Source organism: Centrocercus urophasianus, unplaced genomic scaffold (genome assembly GCF_019232065.1).
Source record: "Centrocercus urophasianus isolate 14NV4802_14NV808 unplaced genomic scaffold, USGS_Curo_1.0 seq_11, whole genome shotgun sequence".
NCBI lineage: Eukaryota > Metazoa > Chordata > Aves > Galliformes > Phasianidae > Centrocercus > Centrocercus urophasianus.
Window position 1 is genome coordinate 16,885,480 of NW_024884253.1, and position 23,039 is coordinate 16,908,518.

The following is a 23,039-nucleotide window of genomic DNA, read 5'->3' on the forward strand; positions in this document are numbered from 1 at the left end:
TTTTTTTTTTTTTTCTCCATTTTTGCCTTTTCACGAAACCACTGCAGCAAAACACTTAACATTTTTCTTCCTCAGTTTCTGCATCTGTTTAGTGATATCAATGACAAGTAATCTTGCAGAAATTCACCATGCTAAAATATTGCTTTGAAGTGTTCAGAGGTGAGTTAGCATATCAAGCTGCAAAGCAAACACTTTTATGGCCCAGATCATCCTACATGCTGTGCAAGACTGTTGCTCTTTTGCACATCATTATCATTAAGTGCAAGATTTACATTATAGACCACTTTATTGAGACTGAATAAGACACAATCCTTTTTCTACTTACAATTCAGATTTTCAAGCAAAAGAAATGAAAAAAAATGTTTGTGTCACAGAACAATGAATGTGTCTGAAGGACCTAAATATTGTTTCCTCATTGAAGGGATTAATGAAGTGCTGGCCTGAGCCATGCACAGCACTTATAGACATGTTTAACTTTAGGATTCTGAGTAGACTGATGGATTTCTATGGGAATACTGATGTACTTAAAGTATGTGTTGTTGGAATGAAATCATATTCTACGGTATTGTGTGGGGTCAGACTACTTTTATTTGTGAAAGTGAAGGGAACATTCACATCTCCTTCTACAGGGAATCTCCTGTAGCTTTAAAACCAAGATCCTCAAATATTCCCTCCTGAGTTCTCAGCCTAGACCGTGTACATAGTTCACTCAGAAAGTAATGCCTCCTATTTATTACCATGGAAACTACAACAGATACAAAGAGAACAATAACACTGTTTAATAGATCAAATTCTCAGATGCAATATACTCTTTTTCAATATGGTCACCATCCCTGGCAATTTATTTTGGCAGAGTGATTAATTTTTGCTAGACTGCATGCTGCAATTGTAGCACCAACAGAGGTGACCCTCTGTCACCACTGCTGAAACATACCACCTACTGCCTCACTGTGCTCACATCCACTGTTGGTCTTCATAAATGTTCAGCAAGTATCAGTGAATGTCAATGGATGCAATCTTTTCCACATGCAAGAATTCAACTCCACACCTTTTCTCCAAGTACACTTCCATGTCAGACTGCCCCTCTGCTGCCATCTTTCACATGGTAACAAAACGTAATGGAATATTGGCAGGAAGGTCCAACCTCTACTGTCATTTGCCTCTGATGTTGTGGGACAGTGTAATAAAATAGGATGCATTACTTTTGGGGCAGCCCACATAAGCGATCTGTGATATGCAAGATCAAGATCTGCACCAGTGTTCCAATATTACTTGTTTTCTGTTCTGAGTCATAAAAAGACTAAACATGACACTAAATAACTGACTTCAGGAGAACCCTTTTTTTCTTTTTTTTCCCCTTAGGCTGTATCTAGCAACTTATATGTAGGTGTAAAACTCATGAAACCATTCTCTGCATCCAAAAAAAAGCAAACTTAAGCAAACATCTCCCTTGCTACAAGCCCCAAAGCTGCTCAAAAGGCAGTGCGTCATTGAGAAAAGGCATACTCTCCTCCCAGACTTTGTATTGCTCTCTCAGGTGAAGTCTGTCTTGGATCACAGCACTGAGCAAGCTTGTCCACCTCCACATGCTGTTGCTGGAGCGTTCTTTGACAACCTCCCAGACACAGCTTTATTCAGGCACAACACCTGCAGCTGCACAGTCCTTTGCTCTCAGAAGGAATCTGCTGTGCTCATCTCTCTGTAGACAGGATGCTCTATATAGCTATTTTAATCATGACTTATTTCTGCTGGTGCCTCCTCTGCCATCTGTCTGACAGTTTCATAATAGTTTTTTGACAGAATTTACTCAATTACTGAGGATCACAGTATAGTTATTACTGTGAATGTTTAAAGTGAATACAAAGTGCACGAGTCTCTTTCATACAAACACGCTTCATATTACTATCGTAACTTATATTACTGTATTTTTCTCTGCTTTGCAGTTTTACTTAAGAATGTGAAGAAGGAGGAAGAAAAGCCTTTCAGAGACTGTGCAGATGTATACCAATCTGGTTTTAACAAAAGTGGTGTCTACACTATTTATATTAACAACGTTTCAGATCCTAAAAAGGTAAGGCAAATGTATGGTCTATTTTCATTTTTGTAAATGGGAAGTTACTCTGACCTTAAAAGGAGCATTTGGAGCCTCTGTGGAAGTTCTCATTTTTCAAAATATTGCACTGAAACAAATAAACCTGGTTATATTCAGACTTGAAAAAAATACAGTAGAATGGAGAAAATGATAATTGTATTATTCCAGACATTCTTCTTTCTCACTGACAGAGAATCTCTCCCAAATTCCAACTTGCACTCGAGTTTACTTGCTTCCTCCCACTCAGCAAGTTCAGCTGAATCCCTTTATGACCACCAATAAGCTTGCAGTGAGGCATAGAAGATTATTATTTTCTATTATAAAATTGTTTTTTTCCATTGTATTATGTGATTTTGGGGCTAAAGTGAGCCAGCTGAAGCTAGGAAAGTGAACAAATAGGCTAAGGGTAATTTACACAGGGAGAAAGGCAGGCTTGTCCCTCTGACAGGGCACTACTGAGAGCAACCCCCACCATGGCTATGGGCTGGTTACTTGCCAGAGAAAAGTAGGGTGTCATCCAGCAAATGGGTTGGGTGGAAGGAAGGGAACTCTATCTTTCTGGTGATTTTATTCTATAAAATGGTGACCCTGCAAACAGAAGAATGCAGTGCAAATATTACTAATGTAACTCTCTGTAGGCACTTTACAATGATACTAAGGTATGTAAAATTTATTTCTAAAGTGAATTTGGTTTTGGACAGATTTTGGAAGCCTCTGAATGTCAACTCGTTATGGTTTACTGAGGAATTAGTGTTTGTTAAAGCATGATTACAATTTGAGTGGGAGAGCGCTTTGGGCAAAGGCCAATAAAGGTCTGATGAATATGAATGGACATGATATGAAATGCAGAGACACCTTTAAGCTTTACTGAACAGGACAAGAACAAAAGCAGTTCCATAGAAGCTGTTCATCTCAAAACAGATGTTACACCAAAGTCAGAATTGCATGCACAAGTTGGGTTTATTTAGCCTTATTAGCCTTAGTAAAGTTCCAGAATCTGGATTGCAATGAAAAACAGTAGCTACCTGAAAGCACTGTAGCACTTATGTTCCTGGTATACTTCCAGGAGCATCTGAGTACCTAAACACACTTCACTGATGCTACAAGTGCAGTAACACAATGGAAGCTACTCTGTGTTCATGCTTATATCACTGTTTGCAGACACTGTTGTCAATGAATACATGTAGCACAGCTCAGCGTGTATCACTGTACTACTTTTTTTTTTTTTTTTTTTTTCCCCTGGAGTCTTCCTTTTTAGTTAGAATATGTGGGAATGTGTGTGTGTTGAGGGAGTTTCTGCTAGCATTTGTTTCTGTCTTGCCCTAATGATAACATAGTACAAGCTGATCCTAGGCATGTTCAAGTTAGTCAAGTGAGGAGTCTAATTGCTTTAACAGATGTTTTTTCAGACATTCAGATTGTATCAATACACTGCAAAACAGTGCTGTGCAGATAGCTGAACCAACTCCAGTTGAGATAGCTTCAAAATCAGATCAGCGCATCACTGTGGCAGGACTTATTATCCCAGAGACAGCATCATGCTGGCACAGTTAGATTGCTCTGGGATCCATGCTAATATCTTGAATTCCATGGAGACATACCTGTTTGTTTAAAGCAGGCTCAGTTATCTGGATTACCACAACAGCAGTGCACAGTTCCTACATTTCTGAAGTGGCCTAATATTGTTGCCTTCTGTAATACCTGCAGCCACCAGCAATTGCCTCATTTATGGCAATTTTATATTTTGGGATATAAAAATAAACTTTTGTTACATTATGTATTTCCTTAGGGATACTTGCATCCTGACACTGAGTAGCAAAAGTCCCTTTATCATCTGTACAAGTGTTACTGTCAGTTCTAATAATTTTGCTCTTCATACCTTCCTGTATTCATAGAAAACTGTCCTTTATGCTTACAGCTCCGTAACATTTATATGGCTCATTTTCATATGCTTAAAAAAACAGCTTGCAAATTTTCTTTCATGCCTCTAGCTTCAACTGTTCATTGGCTTAAAATGTTTTCCAATCCTACATGAAAAATAAATTATTCATTTCTAATGAAAAGAATCTAAATTATATTCCATATCTTTGAGAAGGGAAAAGATTTGCTTTAAAATATTAAGCTAATTAATTAGCTTATTTAGGGTGTGTGTTTGATGATGTTGATAAACAATTACCCCTCAGTCATAGTGACAGCAAAGGCAGGAGTCCACTCAGGGCTATACACAGGTGAGGGCAGCTACTGGGAGAAGAGATGCTGATGAGGACAAAGGGGCAATGAGGGTGAGGTCATTGCTTATACAGGAGGTGGAGGAAGCCAAGGGTACAGTTCTGAGTGCCTGCAGCATCTCCATATCCTACCATGCTTCACTCTGTAACTCTGATTTAATGTCATCTAAAGTCATCACAAGGATGACTTCTATAAACTTCTGTGTGCACTGCACTGAAATTGTCATGTTAAATGCTGGCAGGGTCTGTGTATCTGTGTGTCTACAACTCTGCAAAAAATCTGCACTGCCATGAATTTTGTCTTCACCCTCTGCTCTGCTTTCTGCCTGTGGGCTTTCTACCAGATTCACATTGATGACCTCTCTGAGTACATCTGCGAGAACTTTAACCCATTAACTATATGGATGCTGCATGCACTGTGAAGACTCTGGTTCTTGCTCAGTTACCTCCAGCTTTGGTTTCTGTACCAGAGAGATAGTCCCTGAATCTCAAATGGCTTGTTAAATCTGGAGCTTGTTGATACAAATCTACAGTGTTGACTTGTGAAGTCATATTGTAGAAGCACTTAATGTACATTAAGAGGTAATCCGACCAGTTTCATTCATAGTAGAATTACACTGACCTCTACATTATTACTATACATTTTTAATAATTTAATCCATAACTGTGAATTATGTACAAATAATTCCATATATGCCTTTTGAGGGTCCTGGTGGACGAGAAGCTGGACATGAGCCAGCAATTTGTGCTTGCAGCTTGAAAGGCCAACTGTGTTCCGGGCTGCATAAAAAAAGGGGTGGCCAGCAGGGAGAAGGAGGTGATTGTCCCCCTCTACTCAAATCTTGTGAGGGCCCATTTGGAGTACTGCGTCCAGGCCTGAGGCTCCCAGTGCAGGAAGGATGTGGAGCTCTTGGAGTGGGTGCAGAGGAGGGCCATTATGATCAGAAGGCTGGAGCACCTCTCCTGTGAAGAAAGGTGGAGAGAACTGGGATTGTTTAGCTTGGAAAAAAGGAAGATCCGGGGAGACCTCATTGTGGCCTTCCAGTACTTTAAGGGAACATATAAGCAGGAGGGGGAAAGACTGTTTATGAGGGTGGGTAGTGATAGGACAAGGGGAAATAGTCTTAAACTGAGACAGGGGAGGTTTAGGTTAGATATTAGGAGGAAGTTTTTCACATATATCGTGGTGACGCACTGGAACAGGTTGCCCAAGGAGGTTGTGGATGCCCCATCCCTGGAGGCATTCAAGGCCAGGCTGGATGTGGCTCTGGGCAGCCTGGTCTGGTGGTTGGTGACCCTGCACATAGCAGGGGGGTTGAAACCAAATGATCATTGTGGTCCTTTTCAACCCAGGTCATTCTATGATTCTATGATTCTTTTAATAGCTTGGGTATACTTATTCATACCTTTAAGGCAGTAGTGAAACACTTTGGATATCCTTTTAATTTAAACCAGGTTCTTTTTGTTGATGATAAACTCAGAATGTAGAGATGTGTAAAAACTCAAAGTAACTTCATCCTTTTCTTTATTTGGTAGAGGATTAAACATCAGAACGTGCTAAAAGTTGTTTAATGATTGAGTGCTCTGACACTGCCTGGGCCAGAAGCCAGTCCAGGACATTTGTTGGCTAGAACTGTGCACAGCAAACATCTATAAGGAGCTTGGCAACCCTGTTAGTGTGGCAGGTGTTTGTGTCTACCACAATAGAAAGTGCTAGACCACACAATGACAGCTGCTGTAAATCCTTCTTTCACTCTGCAGTTTTCTCCTTTAATCTGCTATATTATATAGAAAACATTCAAGTACTTTAGTAGGCATTTTTTTCTATTCCAGAATAAAAAGACTTGCTTTTTTTTTTTTTTTTTTTTTTTTTTTTTGGGTGTGTGTGTCTTTAGAATTAGTAGTCTTAGAACAGTTGAGGATTTAATGCTTTAGAAATTGGCACGGATTCATGGGAGCTTCACATGACTTGTAAGGAAAGTGAATCCATCATTTAGAAATTCTCACTGTAAATCAGATTAAGAAATTAAATCTTGTAGATAAATGTTTTGACTCTCACCATCTTCCCAGCACAAAGAGTAGGGCCAAAATATTTGTAAAAATCTGTGGGTTTTCTTGTGGTTAACCTAAATGAAGTTCACATATTTGCACTGTTCAGTATTCTGTTTCCTTCCTGTACCTACACAGTGTCTTCACTTGTCATGCCTGGAGCAAATTAAAACAAAAGTTCTTGCACAGGATTACTGTGACAATGGTTATGAGAAGGAAAGATCTAAATTGTTTTGCCTGAGGGTGGAATATGGTTCTTTATCAAATAAGAGATCTTATGAATTGGATATTAGCCTTTGATTTGGCAAAGCAACTTAAAGTTCTAAGTTACTCTCCAGTGCTGTCTTGTCGATGTGAATGCCAAAAGCTAAAATTGATAGGTTGCACCCTTTCCACCTTCTCACCTTCTCACCTATTAGCACCTTAAAAAATAAAATATAACTATAAAAGTACACAGTCAAATGAAAATTAGTATAGCTGCAGTGCCACTCTGCTGCTGTGGACAAGTACTTGGGAATGAAAATCAGGAACATTTGCTTCAATTAGGAGCACTGAAAAACTTAGTTGGATCTTAAAATTGTTTCATACAATAATGAATGTTATCACCACATACAAAGAAAAGTGAATAAGTAGTGTTTGCAATTTTTTTTATAATGTATCCTCTATATTTTTTTTAAATGTACGGTAAGAAGAGTGAAAAATGAATAAAAAATGAATATCCATTTTAAATGGGTAATTTTCTGAATGAACATGAGACTTTACTGAGAGAATTACACTGAATATATATGGGGTCTGAGCATGACATCAAAGGCATAAAGCATGAATCCATAGGGAAACAGGCTTCCATAATTCCATTATTCACATTTTCCACCTCTAAAATGACAGGATTCCAATGCAAGCATCTCTTCTTTTTTTTTTGTTACTGCACAGGTCTTTTGTAATATGGAAATCAATGGAGGAGGATGGACAGTTATACAGCACCGAGAAGATGGGAGCCTGGATTTCCAGAAAGGCTGGAAAGAATACAAAATGGTAAGGTAAAAGAATCATAGGAAAAAGATTTCAAATAGTATTTCCCATTGTCTTAATATGGTCTTATAATGGTGTGATGTCCAATAGTCCTTTATGAACTACCTTTTTCATGTATATTACTATTTAAAGTCATAATATTCTTTTTTTTTTTTTTTTTACTCAGCTGAGTATTATTTTGTATGAATTAGGGTTTCTGTCAGTTCAGTTACTGAGATTAAAATGAGATGATGTCCAGGCATATATAGTAAAGAACGTTACTGCCTTGTCTGCCTCTCTGAAGTTTGGAATTGCTGTCACATTGATGGGTAATGAGGATGTACTGATATTCCTAATGCATGGATGCCTTCAACTAAAGGGAACTCCTTCAGAATTTGGAGCTTGTCAGATAGGAATGAAGAGTTTTACTGGGGTTTATCCCAAGCCACACAAGACCTCTGCCAATTAAGACAATGTACTGGAAATGTTGATACTTCAAATAGAATTAAAGGACAATAAATAAGTTACCAAATTACAGATAGCATTACATTAGCTGGTTATTTTCCCATTGCCAACTTAAAAAAATAATTTACTCCAGTCTAAATAATGTCTGAGCTTCTCACTCATTGCCGGATCAAACTTCTTCACGGAGTTTCTTTCTTTGAATTCCTGAGAACTGGATTTCATTTCCGAGACATTCGCTGTGAAGTTTTCAGAACTGTATTACAAGCATGGAAGAGGAAAATCATTTTTCTAACAGTTTTTGAAAGGTACCATATTGAAAGAATATTTAAAATGTTAAAAAAAATAAAGCAAGGTCCAGTCAGTAATAATTTAAATGCAGAAAAGTTCTGTTGCAGAAATTAAAATTAAAATAAATAAGTAAATAAAAGGAATGTCGGATTATTTAACCAAAATAAGGATGCTTTGTTTTCAGTATTTTTATATAACTAGAAAATATAAATTTTAGGGAAAAATTAACCATTTAGGTTCTTGACATCAGACCTTGTTGATAATGGATTAAAAGATGATATAAACTGTTACTTAATATATGTGAAATAAAATTAATATTGAAATGACAGATATTTTTGAATGAATTTTCAAAATTGGACACAATTTTTAGAAAACATAAAAATAGAAAATCACGTGGTCTGGAGTTTTAATATAGCAGAAAATTTGAAAACTGCTCTACTCTGTTTTGATATGAAGTCAAATAAAATACAAAATGTCATTCTGGGGGGGTGAACCAGAGATCTTAAAATTATACTATTCTTACCTGTTGGGCTAAGAATCTCAGGTCACCAACCTGTAGTACTTCTAGCACCTTCACAGATTTCTGGTTCTACTAGTTTTATGAAACCTTTGCATATTTTCTCTAACCGTACCTTGAGATCCTTATGACAAGTAGCTCTGAAAGGATGGACATGGGATATTCTCTACAAAGGTGATTGACAACACTGCTGGTTACAGAAGTTACCCAGTTATCACTGATTAATCCTGCTGAAAAACCTTGAGGTAATCACTGTCTTTGACTCAGTTTCACACTGGTGCCTCACGGATTCATGGAGTTCAGTTCCCGTTCAGTGTATTCTGCAGACATAAACACATGAAACATATCAATAGAGAGATAAAGCAGCCATAAATATTTCATAAGTAGGAAATGCACAACTCAATCCACACTTTAATCACCACAAAGTTAGTAATAACAGTGCTACAAACTTCTTCTCCTCATTCTTTTAGCTCCATTTTCAGTCATGTCCAATCCCCATTCTGGAAAACAAAGCTAAACTTTATTCGGTATCTAAAACAGTAGCTAATGAATAAGTCTTGTTCAGATTTATTCTGTTATGTTATTTCTTATTGGTATAAGTTCTTATCAGTCCTTTTTTTTTTTTACATCAGTTATATGCTATGCAGTGTAATTTGTGCATTTGTTCTTAATAACTCATTTTTGAATACAAACTCTTATAGATCATATCAGTTTTATATATTCAGGTACATAAATTTGAAGAAATTCTGAGGAAATCCTTTCAATTCAGTCTCCTATCCTTTTCTTATTAGTATTTACTGTATCTTATCTTTCATGCTTTGCAATGGATTTTTCACTTTACTATTTGTATCTTACCAGAAATATTTAAAGATTAGTATCAGATGATTCCTTTAACAATAGCAGATAGGATCACCCTAAAGCAGGTTTCTGATGTTTTTCACATTTCTTTGTTTGAAGTGGGAATTAGAGTTTTAACTTCTGGAAAGAGAATGTATTTAAAATAAATAAATAAATAAATAAAAGCTTATCTGAGCAATTTTTCATCTGAGTGATTGAAGTTTTCATCTGTCTTCTGTTCTGAGCAGTCTTCAGATCAGGTTCTCCTTACTTCTTTGGCTTAATAAAACACATCTGAAGAGAAGAACTGCTGGTTCCAATTAGACTGTCTGTCTACTTTATGCATCTTTCTATCTATCTTGTGTCTGTCTATCTATCAGTCTAGTTGGAGGCGTATCTTATAACTTCTGCAGGAAGCAGATTCAATTTTTTCCCTGACAGTAATATGAAGAACTATACAAATTACATTGCAGTGCAAGCATGATCCTTCCTGAAAAATGAAGGTTTTGAGAATCACAGATCAAAATAGAATCATTAAAGATGGAAAAGACTACTAAAATAATCAATTCTAGCTGTCAGTCAACCATCACTGTGCCCACTAGCCCATGTCCCTCAGTGCCACACCGCCATATTTCTTCAACATCTCCAGAGACAGTGACTCCCCCACTTCCCTGTCAGCCTGTTCCAATGTTGACGATTCATTCAGAGCAAAAAATTTGTTGTAATATGCAACCTGAACTTCCCTTTGCACAGCTTGAGTCCACTACCTTACTCTTTTGCTAGTTACCTGGGAGAAAATACCAACATTCACCTCGCCACAGCTTCCTTTCAGGTAGATGTAGAGAGCTATAACGTCTTCCCTGAGGCTTCACTTCTTCAGAGCAAGAGTGGACCTGGAAGAAAGAAAAAAAATAGGGAATACACATCCTCAGAAAAGACAGAAAGCATGCTGCTTCTTTACTGAAAAAAAAACAAGACAAGTCAAGTGGTATTTGTTACATGGATAAGCTCATGAGAGAGGAATGCAAGGGGATAAAAAAGACACGATTAAGACACAAATAATTTCATAACATATAGGCACAAATACATTTCTTACAAATAGTACATTTCAAAGATGTGAGTTATAAATTGTCTTCAGCTGAAAAAAAATTATTACTTCAAGTGAGTGGAATATATAAGATAGAAGTAGTTTGTTTCTTTCAAACATTTACCAAGTAATTTGGATATAAGGAAATGATTTTTAGTGACAGGAATTTGTATTAAGATATCCTGTGAGTAACGGCTTTCACAGAGACTCATTCATCTCTGATAAAGGACTTCCTGTCACCATACTTTATTAAAAAATCACTTCTGACTGAAACTGCTATTCAGTTAATTGTAATAATAATTGACATTTTCATCAGTATTACAAAATGAGCCAGCATATTCTCCTCTTCTTCTGAGGTTTAGCTTGTCCAGTAGAGGCTAGCTCTTGAAACTGTTTAGTTCTGACCAAGGCTGTGTACACTTCTACCACAGGATCTAAGGGAGCAAGAACGAAATCATTTTTGCTTCAGAGAGCTCTGGATCACTAGACTAGGCAATGGAGATGCTATCACACAAGAAGGCTTCTTCATTTTTTGGAATATTTCCTGATGAAAAAAATTAGCATAGTATTGAGCAGTTGTGTTTTAACTATGCTGTATTGAATATAGTTTTTAATGCTTTTTGAAGACATTCTCTCAGCAAAAGGTGGGCATGATATTTTACAAAATCCAACAGATATTTTGAGAGATTTTGTTTATTTTTTAATAAGGGAGAGAGATCCTTTGGTACCCGATCTACTATCCTCCAAATGAACGTTGTATGCTCTCATCACTGAATAGTTTTCTTTTGATGGATATATGTCTGCCTGATCTGTTCCATTTGGGACTCACTGAAGCAGCCCTTCACCTAAGAATTCATGTCAAATCAGTGTTATAATTATCTGACTCGTGTTAATCTTCTACTCTCATTCAATTTTTAGTATCCCAGTGAAGTCCAGGTAAAAGAGAGAACAGCAACCTGTAAGCAAAGAAAGAGAGAGAGAGAGAGTGGAAGAAAATTCAGTCCTACCTCCAAAATTCTTTCTTTTTTCCCAAAATGAAACAAAATTACTTTTTTCTTTTTAAGGACTTAAATATTTACCTCTAATCTATACAATTTATTTATTTGAAAATAACAGAAGTTAAACTTCTAGTTTGTCTTAGAATACAAAATCAAGCTTTCTTTTCCTCATCTCCTTTGAATACATATAGTAAGAGCCACATTAAGTATCTGTATATTCCCAGGATCCATTTTTGCTAGAGTGCAGACACTTTGGGAAAAGGGTTCTCCAACTAGCCTGCTTTGTTAGGAAATACCTAATTTTAGTTGAAGAGTCAAAACGTGAGACTGAAATCCAGGCAAGAGGAAGAATCAGTGCCTATTGTATGTAGATAACTGGAGGAAAGTGTGCTGTATGGGACTCACTGCCAGTCCAGAGGTACCATTTAAGTGAAGTTTGTACTTCAAAACTGGGATCTGCTTTTTGGGATTTTTCCTCGTGAGGAAATCTGCTCTGTATGTTAAGGAAGGACAAAGACAATAATTTCTGTGTCTACTGATACATTTGGATTAGAAGGAACAAGAATGGCTGCAGAACTTGAACAAGATTGCGGGAAATAGTTCAAGTGGGGAATAATTGTACAGACACTTAGTTCTGTATTTAGCTTGAAAGTAACTTTTCATTTAAACTTTGGAGAAGGTGCCTCTGAGTTCCACCCAAACATATTTTTGAAACATTGCACAAAGTATTTGTTTGTATTTAATAAAAATAACTATGAATATTTATTATTATTTTAATGTATTTTTAAGTTAGCATTATTTAACACATTGGTTATTTCAGAAAAGTTTAACCTGTTTCTATAGGCCATATGTTTATTTTAAAATAAATATACAGTGAGTAATCCGATGTGATGAAAATGAAAAATTATTCTGAACTTTTAAGAAATTATCTTCTTAAACAAAATCCATGCCACATCCTAAGCTAAGGCAAAATGAGCTGAATATTCTTTATGGCTTCTGGGAAGACACTGCTGTTGTAAAACACTGAATTATTATCTGCCTTTTTCAGTGAATTGTCTGACAGGAGATGAGCCCATAGAATATATTGACTGTGTCTGGTTTCAATTTTATTTTGTCTATAAAAAGTCAAAGCTTCCTATGAGCATTATCAGACAAAATAAATATAGTAAGAGAGATAATTTTTTAATAAACTTGGAGTAACATGATTTAAGCAGAATACCCTCACAGCATTTGCCAAACCTAATAAAAGTCTTTTGCACCCTACTTATTATTTTTGAATAAGTATCAACTTCTTAAATTCTTCAGATCATTTTTCAATTTAGTATTGAATTAAATTTCTTTGTGCTCATGACTGCTTTTTGTCTTTGTTAATCATTATGCTGTTGTAAATGAGGTGAAGTAGAATCTGGAAATCATCTAGAGTAATTATAAAATACGCTTTTATTGTCTTTGATTCTATGTGTTAATGCATATAAAAGGATAACACATTTTTTTTCTTTTATAATGTATATATAAAACAGTTGGACACTGTGTCAAAACATACACAATTCTATGATATAGCTGGAGGCATAAAGAACCAGAAAACTCGTTGCTTCATCCTGGTACATATATGCTTCATCCTAGTACATATCCATATTGCTCTGAAAGTAAGTTGTGCTATCATGTCTTCAAGACCCATTCTAAATGTAGTGCAAAGCACCACAAGATTTTTCCTTGATAACAAAACTACTCACTAACTGTGATTAAACATCTTTTTTTCTAACTTCAGGTGAAACTTGGCCAAAATGCAATCATAATGCAGTTTTCAACAGCTGCAAAAATGTATTTCCAGTTTGTGAAAAATAAAATGAAACATGAAAATAATTTACGCTAAGTCAGTGCAAAGATTTGTATATCCTGCCTGTGGCTAATGCTGAGCAGTTCAGAAAATATATTAGGGAATGCAAGCATTTTCTCAATTTCTAAAGAGTGCCAGTGAGGAAAAGGTAGGAGAGTTCTGAAAACTTCTGGAAATTTCTGAATTTTTCCTGTTATGATAGCCACTTTTTTGGGAAATTGAAGTGCTCAGTTTACCAGTTATCCCAAAATCTTATGCAAATTTCAAGGAAAAAGGAATATGACAGCATTTTGCAGTAAAATTTAAAGTTTAAGGAATTAACCCCTGTACTTGGAAATATGTAATGGATGAAATACAAAAAGTTAATGACAAAATTGTATCTCTTAGTCACTATAAACGCAATTTTGGAACAGCACTGAAACCCCATTGGGTTTCAAAGGGAATTATAATTAAATACAAACACATTCATGAAATACAGATGTTTCTTCTACTAGATTGATGGCTGAGGATGGCTTGAAACACCTCTTGTACTTCATTGTTTTTAAGTGCAAACTTTTAACATGAAGCATTTGTTACAGTCATCTGAATACAAAAAACCAAGAATGTTGACAGAGCCAATAGGTGAAGGAAAACAAATACATTTAATAACACTTTGGGATCTGAAATAAACAACTTTTTCCCATGTAAGCTGATAAACATGGTTTATAGGCAAGGCTGAAAGCATCTTATCACTTGGCACAAAGTTAAACAGCAGAATGTGTATAACTTTCCTGTTGACTAAAATGCTTGACTTTCATTACTGAATCGACTTGCAAAGAGCAATCCTAATGAGGTTTGTTTTTGCAGAATTTTGTCTCTTATTGAAGTCCCTTCTCATTACTAAAAATCTCCCTGAATTTCTACCAAGTATTTCTAAGATTTGCTGTGGTGATAGTTTGAGTTCCCTTGTAATCTCCATCAAATCTCTCCCAGATGTCTAAGGATACCTCAGAGGCAATATACGTTGAATATCTGCTTTTGGCTGGCTGGTTTGCTCCTGCTGATAGGCAGCTGGAAAGCTGCTGCATCTCCCTGGGCTTGCCCACTCCATGCAGCAGTTCTCCTGAAACTTTGTTGAACTTCATGTTTGTGAGATGTTGATCCCATTCTCAAAACTGTTCCAGGCAATTCATAAAAATAGCATACAGGTGTGCATCACAAGTGCACAAGCTTGTTTCCATAAGTCTTCTGGCTGAAGAAAAAAATATTTTTCGTTTGAAGATAAAATTCAGAACTGTGCTTGAAGGCACTGAGGTATAATCAAAACAGCCTTGTATGATCTTTCTTTGCTATCATTTTCTCTACCAGCGTCAGGGTAGGAATGCAAACTAAAAGTTAATTCACACAAAATCAGACTAGTGTCTGATTTAGATCTAATAAAGCTCTGATTACCTGTTTATTTGTTTGGTTTCCAATCATAATAAGTGCTTAATAAAATACAGTACCCATCCTAAGGAGTATTCATTTCTTCAGAGGTATTTTTTGTATTCTGCTTACTACTTTGTTTTTATTTCATAGAAGCAGTCTAATTTAAAAGGAGTGTCTCATGATAGAGATGATAAAAAAAAAACAACGTATTTTTTTCTAATTAGGGCATGTCAAGAGATTTATTTGAGTATATAGTAACAAAAAAGCTTTTAATTGTAAATGGAAATTGGTTTTGAGAATGCTGTTCACCAATTAAAAAAAAAAATTAGTTGAGAAATTCAGCAGTACATATGAAACACAAATCATTTTTAGCCTACTCATTTCTAATCTGATTTTCAATAAAGTAGCTCTTTCGAATGTTGCTAATGCAGAGACTTTCCCCATAACATTTTTTTTTTTCATTTTTATATTCCTTCTGTTCCTTTTGCTTCAACTTCATTTCCTGTGGTCAGGAGAGCAAACCACTTAGCAACAGATTTTCATCTTAGCGTAATAACATGTGAAAAGGGAGAAGGAAGTGTAAATGCGAAGAAGAAAAATTATTATTTTCAGAATAATTATGTATGGTGTCTGGAGTTTATATAGAACACATATGGGAACACAATGTTAAAAAGCCACATGTACTATATCCTGAATAAGCTGTAATTTAAATAAGATAAGACAAATATAATTCAGTAGAGCCACAGTTCAAAGGAGAGCCCCTACTGCTTGCCAGTAGTGAGAAAATGGGAGAAAGAATTTGACAAAAATCTTCTTTTAAAGGAAGAAGGCTGTTAAAAATAATAATATATATTTTCTAGAATAAGAAGCTACATAGATATCAATGTCACATATTTTGACTGGTATATAGACACCTAAGCTCCAGTGATAAAAGAACTTATCTTGTCTGGATTTTAGGGAGAAAAACTACCTGCTGAGTAGCCCTGCAGAGTATGTTTTCCCTTCCTTTCAGACAAGCAGCAATAACCATGGGCAAAAGAGAACGTCAGAGACTGGCTGAGGTTGCTCCAATAGGTCACTGCCAACATTGCTGCAGCAGGAGTGGCTATGTATGAGAGCCATAGGGCAGAGAGATAAGGTGAGGTGATGGAAAGGATCAAATGAACAGATATGAAATGTAGGAAACCACTCAGCTTCAGGCACGGTTTATGTAGATAAGGAATAGGACATTACATTTTAGAAAGTATGTACAAATTAAAATATGCATGCAAACAGATTCAAAGCAGTAGGTGAGAGACACAGAACCATCATCATGGGAAAATGTGAGGAGCAGAGCTCAAACTGACAGATTGTTCTGTTCAAAGCAAGATATCAACAGAATAGGATTCACAACAAACAGGATCCACAGGGACTAAAATGGAAAATCATCCCTTTGAGAAGGAAGCTATAGTAATAATATATAGAATATATATATAGATAATAATAGAAATAATGTGCAGGAAAAGAAGTGTGGAGTAACAGTATGCTTCTATACTGAAGTCTAAGTCCTCTCTGAGACTCACCATAGGCTGAATCTCAGTTCTTGCAGACTAAACACTTTGTGGGATACATGAGTATCACTTCATGCCCTCTGAGCTAAAGGGTAGCCATACAGAACATCATCTGTTAATACTATGATGGGCACTGCAGAGAGAAAGTAACTTACCATAGTGAACGGTAAAGGAAAATATTTGACATTCATTGCAGTCTAGTCTAGAGATATTTTATTGTTAACTTCTGTCATTTCTTTCATATGTCTGGCAGACACAATTTAGTACCAGAAGGTGAATTTGTATCAAAGCAAGAATATCATTTTCCAGCTTCCACTTTTACTAACACTAGAAATATGAAAAAGCATGAACTAGTAACCTTGAAACAGTTCTTCGCAAAAATAGATTACAATTTTAAATAATATATACTGTTTGAAGCCAGTAGTTCTCAGATATAAAATAACAGTTTGTAAAGAAAAATAAATTTAATATATAGTATTTTTTTTTTTTTTTTGTGCTAAATAAGGCTTTTAGTTATGGTAACATATTAATTAAACATAAATAAGTTTAAAACCTGGAGGATGCACAAAAAATATATGTGATTAGGAGTGCAGTTTGAACATTGGTTATGTTTTCTCTTTCATTTTTTCGTGTTAGAGAATTGTATAGCTTGGAAATGAGATCATCTGAATATATGAAATGTAAGGAGAGTTAGGTACCTTTAACTACATTATCCTCTGCTGTGCTTTGGCTAATCTATAAAAATATTCGATCTCCTTAACTTAAAGATTTCAAAGTAACATAACACATATAGATATCTTATGCCACCTCAGCCTGGTAAGAAAAAATGAAATTTATAGTAGACAAAATCTTAGGCAATATGACTCTTGTGTAGATCAAGAGTGGGGAAAACAAATAGTTTAACTGGGGATCACTCATGGGCTGGGTCTTGTCCTACATATGCTATACGCAGAAGAGGGTTTTAAACCGAAGGTCTGACACCAGTTATAGCGCACAGTCACAGCAGAGAGATTGTCAGAATGTCCTCCACAGCTAATTTCAGTTCAGTGTGTAATCTAAATGAATGTAAATAAATAAATAATTTTTAAAAAATCATAATGTACAGTAGAATTTTCATTTGGTTTAATTGTCTTAATGATAATGAGGTATAGAATCATATGAAATGTATCACAGTAATTCTTTACGTTCAATATTGCCACTGATGAATATACATATGTTTTTCTGAAAGTAAAGCCTCTTATTTATTACCATGGAAAATATGAAAGGTACGAAAAGAAAAATAACACTGTTTGATTGTGCAAACTCTGTTACAAAACAGTTTTTCAACATGGTCTCCACTATTAGCTGTGCATTTTTGCCAGCGATGAACATGATGCATGCCATGCTTCTAAAAACTAGCACCAGTGGAAGTGATCCACTGTTCTGTTCCACTGCTGAAACACCTTCCACCGCCTCACTGTGATCACATCCACTGTTTGGTTTACAGAAACTTTCAGCAAGTATCAGTGAATGTCAGTGGGTGTAATTTTTTTCTCATGAAGTAATTCAGTTTCATACTTTTGCTTCATCTGCATTCCTGTGTCAGATGCCTATTTGTCATACTGTCCCTCAGCTGACATCTATTACACGGCGACAAAAAATAATGAGATACTGGTGGGAAGGATCACCCTCCACTGCCATACCACCAGCATCCACTTCATATTATCTGCCAATAAAATAGGAGGTATTACTTTTGGAGCAATCCTTATAGAAATTTAGCATCCTACTATTAATGTCTTGTAATTGGGAAGTGATTTTTCAATTGATAATATCCACTGCCCTCAAAAATATCAGTTGAATTTCACAATTTTCATTCCTGTTAAGTATTGACAGACTAATTTTAAAGACTAGGACACAGAAACTCCATGACCAGTAATTAAGATGTATAGGTAAAAAGTGATGGTGATGTTATTATTGTATAAATATTCTATAAATTATGATAATTAAATCTAATTTTTCTGTCAACTTTTTTCCAGGGTTTTGGTAGCCCATCAGGTGAACATTGGCTGGGGAATGAATTCATCTTTGCAATTACAAGTCAGAGGCAATATTCTCTAAGAATTGAATTAATGGACTGGGAAGGAAACCGGGCTTATTCACAGTATGACAGATTTCACATAGGAAATGAAAAGCAAAATTACAGGTAAGAATCTCTTGAAATTCTTCTTCCTCTGCTGAGTGATAAACATTGTTCATTGTTTCCCTGTTAAATATGAGAAAGGATAATAATATGATTTTGATTTTCATGTAGAGTCAAAAGGATGCTAAAAAATCCCATAGCAATCTAATTTCTCATTGAAAGGTTATAAAACAAACTAATACATTTGAGAAATAAAGAGTGAACAAACAATTGCCCAATTTGTAAGAAGTGCTTAAAATTGCATAAATTTTTGCATACCTAAGAGCATCACAAATCAAAACTGATTGAATAGGAAAAAAACAAACAAACATGGATTACATTAAAAATTGAAAATTTTTGTCTTCGAAATATTGAGTGAAGCAATGGAGATAGGAAAAGTTACTCAAAAGTACTGTTAGAATATCGGTATTTCCAAACTAAAATTTAGAGTAAATGAAGAATAAAATCAGAATGCTGTATATTACTGTGTGTAGATAAAACATTGATTCACAAAGGTGGAGGTGGAACACTCACTCTGAGTCACTCTAAGGCAAAGAGTGAAATGAATAAAGAAAATCTCTTGAAACAAAGGATAGAAGAACTTCTGCAAAATCTAAAACCAAAAGTGTAAATGTGTATTATGTGGAACTTGCGCATTTGAAGATGTTCAAGCAGGAGAAAAGATAGGAGAAATACTTGTCAAATGAGGAAAAAAATCAATGTACAGTTACACGTACATCTAAAAAATATGATGAAAATTAAAGGTGCCAGGAATATTACTCAGGATGTGAATTAAAATGACAGAATTTGCTGACAGAATTACTGTCATTTTTGCTTGCATTTATTCTGCACTGAACAGCAACAATGCAGACCATTGAGGAATAGGAAGAATGTTGCAAATTTAACTTCTGTTAAAGCTTGTAGCAAGGATTTTAAGGATACACATAGATAATTCCTGGAAAAATAGTGAGAAAATTTCTTGTCTTGTTTTAAAATTCTAGACTGTCTTTTTGGTAATATAGCAGGCAAACCTGGAAACACTTTGAGGATTTCTGCCTGTCTTAAAACCATATGAAGTGCCCAAAGCAGGGGAAAGGCAAGGATTTTTGGGGTAGGGCAGTGCTATTTGTCTCTCTGTCAGCCTGGGAACTCTGCTGGGTGCTGTGACCCAAAGCTGCTTCAGGTGTGAACAACCAAGACCAGACATGAGTTTAAGGAAGAACCTGCATATATTTAATTGTCCCTTTCTTTGAACAGATTTAGCCTGATCAAAATAGTATTATTTCCAAATGGCGGATTCCACAGAGCAGGGACTTGGCAGTCTGTGCCACAAACAAGACAATATTTTTGGGGGAGGAAAGGAAATCTAGCCTTAGAGATACAAGTGGTAGCATACCATTTATTATCAAAGCCAAAGAAAAAGCCCTAGCCCAAGATGTAACCTTTCTTCACATGTCTTTTGTTGGCTGTATTAAGCTGTCTCAAACAAAGGGCCCTTAAAATGCTTGGGTGATGAAACTGACACCTGGAGATTTCTTAAATAGATTAAGTTTAACATTTTGATGGACAGTAGAGGAACCCTAGAAAAATCATCCTGAATGAATCTAGATCTACAGATGTGTATGGCAACAGGGAAGTATTTTGGAAAGGAAAATCGCTTCATTAGAAGAAAAGGTGATTTTTTTGGCTATATAAAATGTACTTCCTGAACTGTAGAAGATGATCTATTAAAATATTTCTAGTGAATATGAAAAACAAAATGTTTCAAAACTGTAGATATTAAATCAGAAAGGGTGTGCAGGCCTTAAAAAGTGTAAGATTGGGTAACATGACTGAATTTTGCTACTCATGTTCAAGTCACATTTCCACAAACACCTGTAGGAATTTCAACTGAGAACACTGACTGCATTTCTGGTTCCTGCTCTCCTTCATATTTCAATTGAACAGAATTTGCTCAATACAATCTGTCTGGGAAATGGATAATTGGTTTCATTAACATTATTCTGGAATAAACAGAGAGGTAAAAAAGCTCTATCATCTCTGTTGGACCTTGCTGTTTCAGATGAATTACTCAGTTACTTTTACTCAAACATATCTGAATATTTAGAGAAAATAAGGAAGTTCCAGAGCTAATGAATTGTAAGCCACGTGACAATCTAAATTGTTTTTTAACACTTGACAAATGTACTGGTGCCTTGTGCAGACACACATACGTCTAGCAAACATTTTGTGAACAAAGTGTATGATGGACTTTTCTAGAAATTATTATAAAAATGCATCCTGTGACATGGCAACTCTTTATTTTGCTTGCCAGCATCACTATCTGCGATAGAAGCAGCTCCAGAAGGCAGACCAAATAAAAGCCTGATTATTGAGCCCTAGGCAGCTGGCTGCTCCTCAGAGATTGCTGTTTGTCCTTTATCTAAGGAACTGCTATTTAAATGAGCCCTCTGAAGTTGAAAAGCACTGTTCTCAAACTTCTGCTTTTCCTTTTGTTCACAGTTGTCAGCTGTCAGGCATTTGCCATATTTGCTTTCAATACCTCAAGCACAGAGCAGCATACCTTTTTCAGAACTTCAGTTACTGTTTGTTTGAAGTCATCTCACCATACGAATTAGATATTCTTTAATTTTGGTAGCCATTAGAATTTTCTGCTTGTGGCCAGCAGTAAATTCTTCTTCAGCGTTGTTTGGACAACTAAGGAATTGTAGGTTATTCATACTTTACATTGGTTTCAAGAAACACAAGTTAACTAAGAACTGTCGGACAATAAAGAAAAAAACTTCTGAGGTGATCTGGATAGTAGGTAAATAGAGGAAGGATATTGAAATGATAGGGAAAGCTCAAGAAATTGAGCATTTATGCTATGGCAGTACCTTGTACATTTGGAAGACAGGAAAAACTTATAAAAGATCCAGGTCTAGCAATTGAGTATAGTAAGTTAAAAGATGCAAATACCACAAAGTGATAAGATGCTTCTATGAAAATACGGAAACTCATTTTCATGCTATTTTTCCAAAATCCAACCTCAACATTATGCAGAGCTTGATTCACTCTGGATAACTCCCAATTGGTGATTTCACAAGAGTTCTGTTTTTTCTCTAGGTTGTTTGTATTCTCTTTACTACTTTTTATTAGCTTAAAGAATCTGTGATTAAAAAGAGTAATGCTGAACATATGTACGTTAAAAATATTCTTGTTTCTCTTTCAAAATGAGGCAGCTCCAAAAAGGTTTCTGGGAATGTAGAATCAAATGTATTTATCCCAGATGATGACTGCAATGAAGAAAGTAGAGATGAAAATTTGTGTAGTGAAATAATAAATGTATAATGATAAGTAACGGAAACAGGAAAAACAGTGTTGCGCCTCCCTTGAAGGTTTCGATAGCCTGGAAGTTTTGAAGTGATTAATTTCCTTTGTAATATCCTTAGATTTCTTATTTACATGAGAAGATTGAACAGAAAGCTGTGTTTAAGTTCAATGAAAATACTCTTTGACCAACTTTTTGCAAGTCTTGCACTATGTCAAGTAAAATCTCCATACAGTAAAGAGTCAGATCTTACAAGCCCACGCTTAGTGCAGTGTTTTTTAGAGAGTCAAAAGACGTATCACAGAAATATAAAAATTTCATTAGAAGAGTCACCCAGAATTCACCTAGCCTCTACTATTTTCGTGTATAGACTAGTGCACTTTTGTCAACGTTGCTGCTTTTGTGAGCCATATCGTTATGTCTTGTGCTGTGTCCTCAAGACCCTCCAGAATCAACCCAGAAAAGTAATCATGTCTTAGGATTCCAGGCTCCGCACTTCATAATCCTACATATTAGTTAATGACAGCAGATATACTGAAGTTGGATTATGAACAGCAAAAATTTCAGGCTTCGAGAACATCTGTTTTTGCCACTCACAATGTAGAAATAGCTCTTTGAAGTGAGGCATGGGATGAAGAATGGGGGAAATAACATTTTAAATTAGCCAAATTGTTTGTACCTCAGAATCCTTAGAAATGTTTAATAGGCTCTCTATGACACTGTATTACAGTATTTTGTCAATCCACTATTTAGAAAATCTTCCAATTCCTACAAAGACTTACTGTCTTTGTTCTTACTCATGAAGAAACATGATTAGATGATGAGTGAGTACCACTTAGGTTGGCATGACTTTGGGATTGCTGAAAGCATAAGTGAGAACTGTGAATGGATAGAGAACATCCCAACTTTTTTGAGTGAGTTGCTGTTTTAAGGTGATAATTTGTAATTAAGGAGAACAATCTTTGTTTGGAACCAACATGAGAAAGAGATTAGGAAATCTTGTAAAAAATGGAAGATAGTATAGATGTATTTTCAGTGGAATAAACAGGAGACAAGTAGACAGGGAAATATCAGTTATACAGAGAAAATTTAGATGTAACATTCCTCAAAGGAAAGAAGTTGATGAAATTTGTTGCAAACAGAATGGGGATTTTCAGTGATGCCTTTGCCATGAGTAACTTTTTCTTTCTGTTGCACTTGAGTAGTTT

General features: G+C 35.6%; 1 protein-coding gene across 1 annotated transcript in view; it reads left to right on the plus strand.

Moving 5' to 3' along the window:
- The window catches only part of ANGPT1 (angiopoietin 1), a 161,900-nt gene that overhangs the window by 104,634 nt on the left and 34,227 nt on the right, over positions 1-23,039 (plus strand). Inside the window, exons 5-7 of the mRNA XM_042839619.1 lie at positions 1,944-2,071; positions 7,300-7,401; positions 18,379-18,545. Of these exons, the coding sequence (XP_042695553.1) occupies positions 1,944-2,071; positions 7,300-7,401; positions 18,379-18,545 (397 nt within the window). The remainder of the gene's footprint in view (positions 1-1,943; positions 2,072-7,299; positions 7,402-18,378; positions 18,546-23,039) is intronic.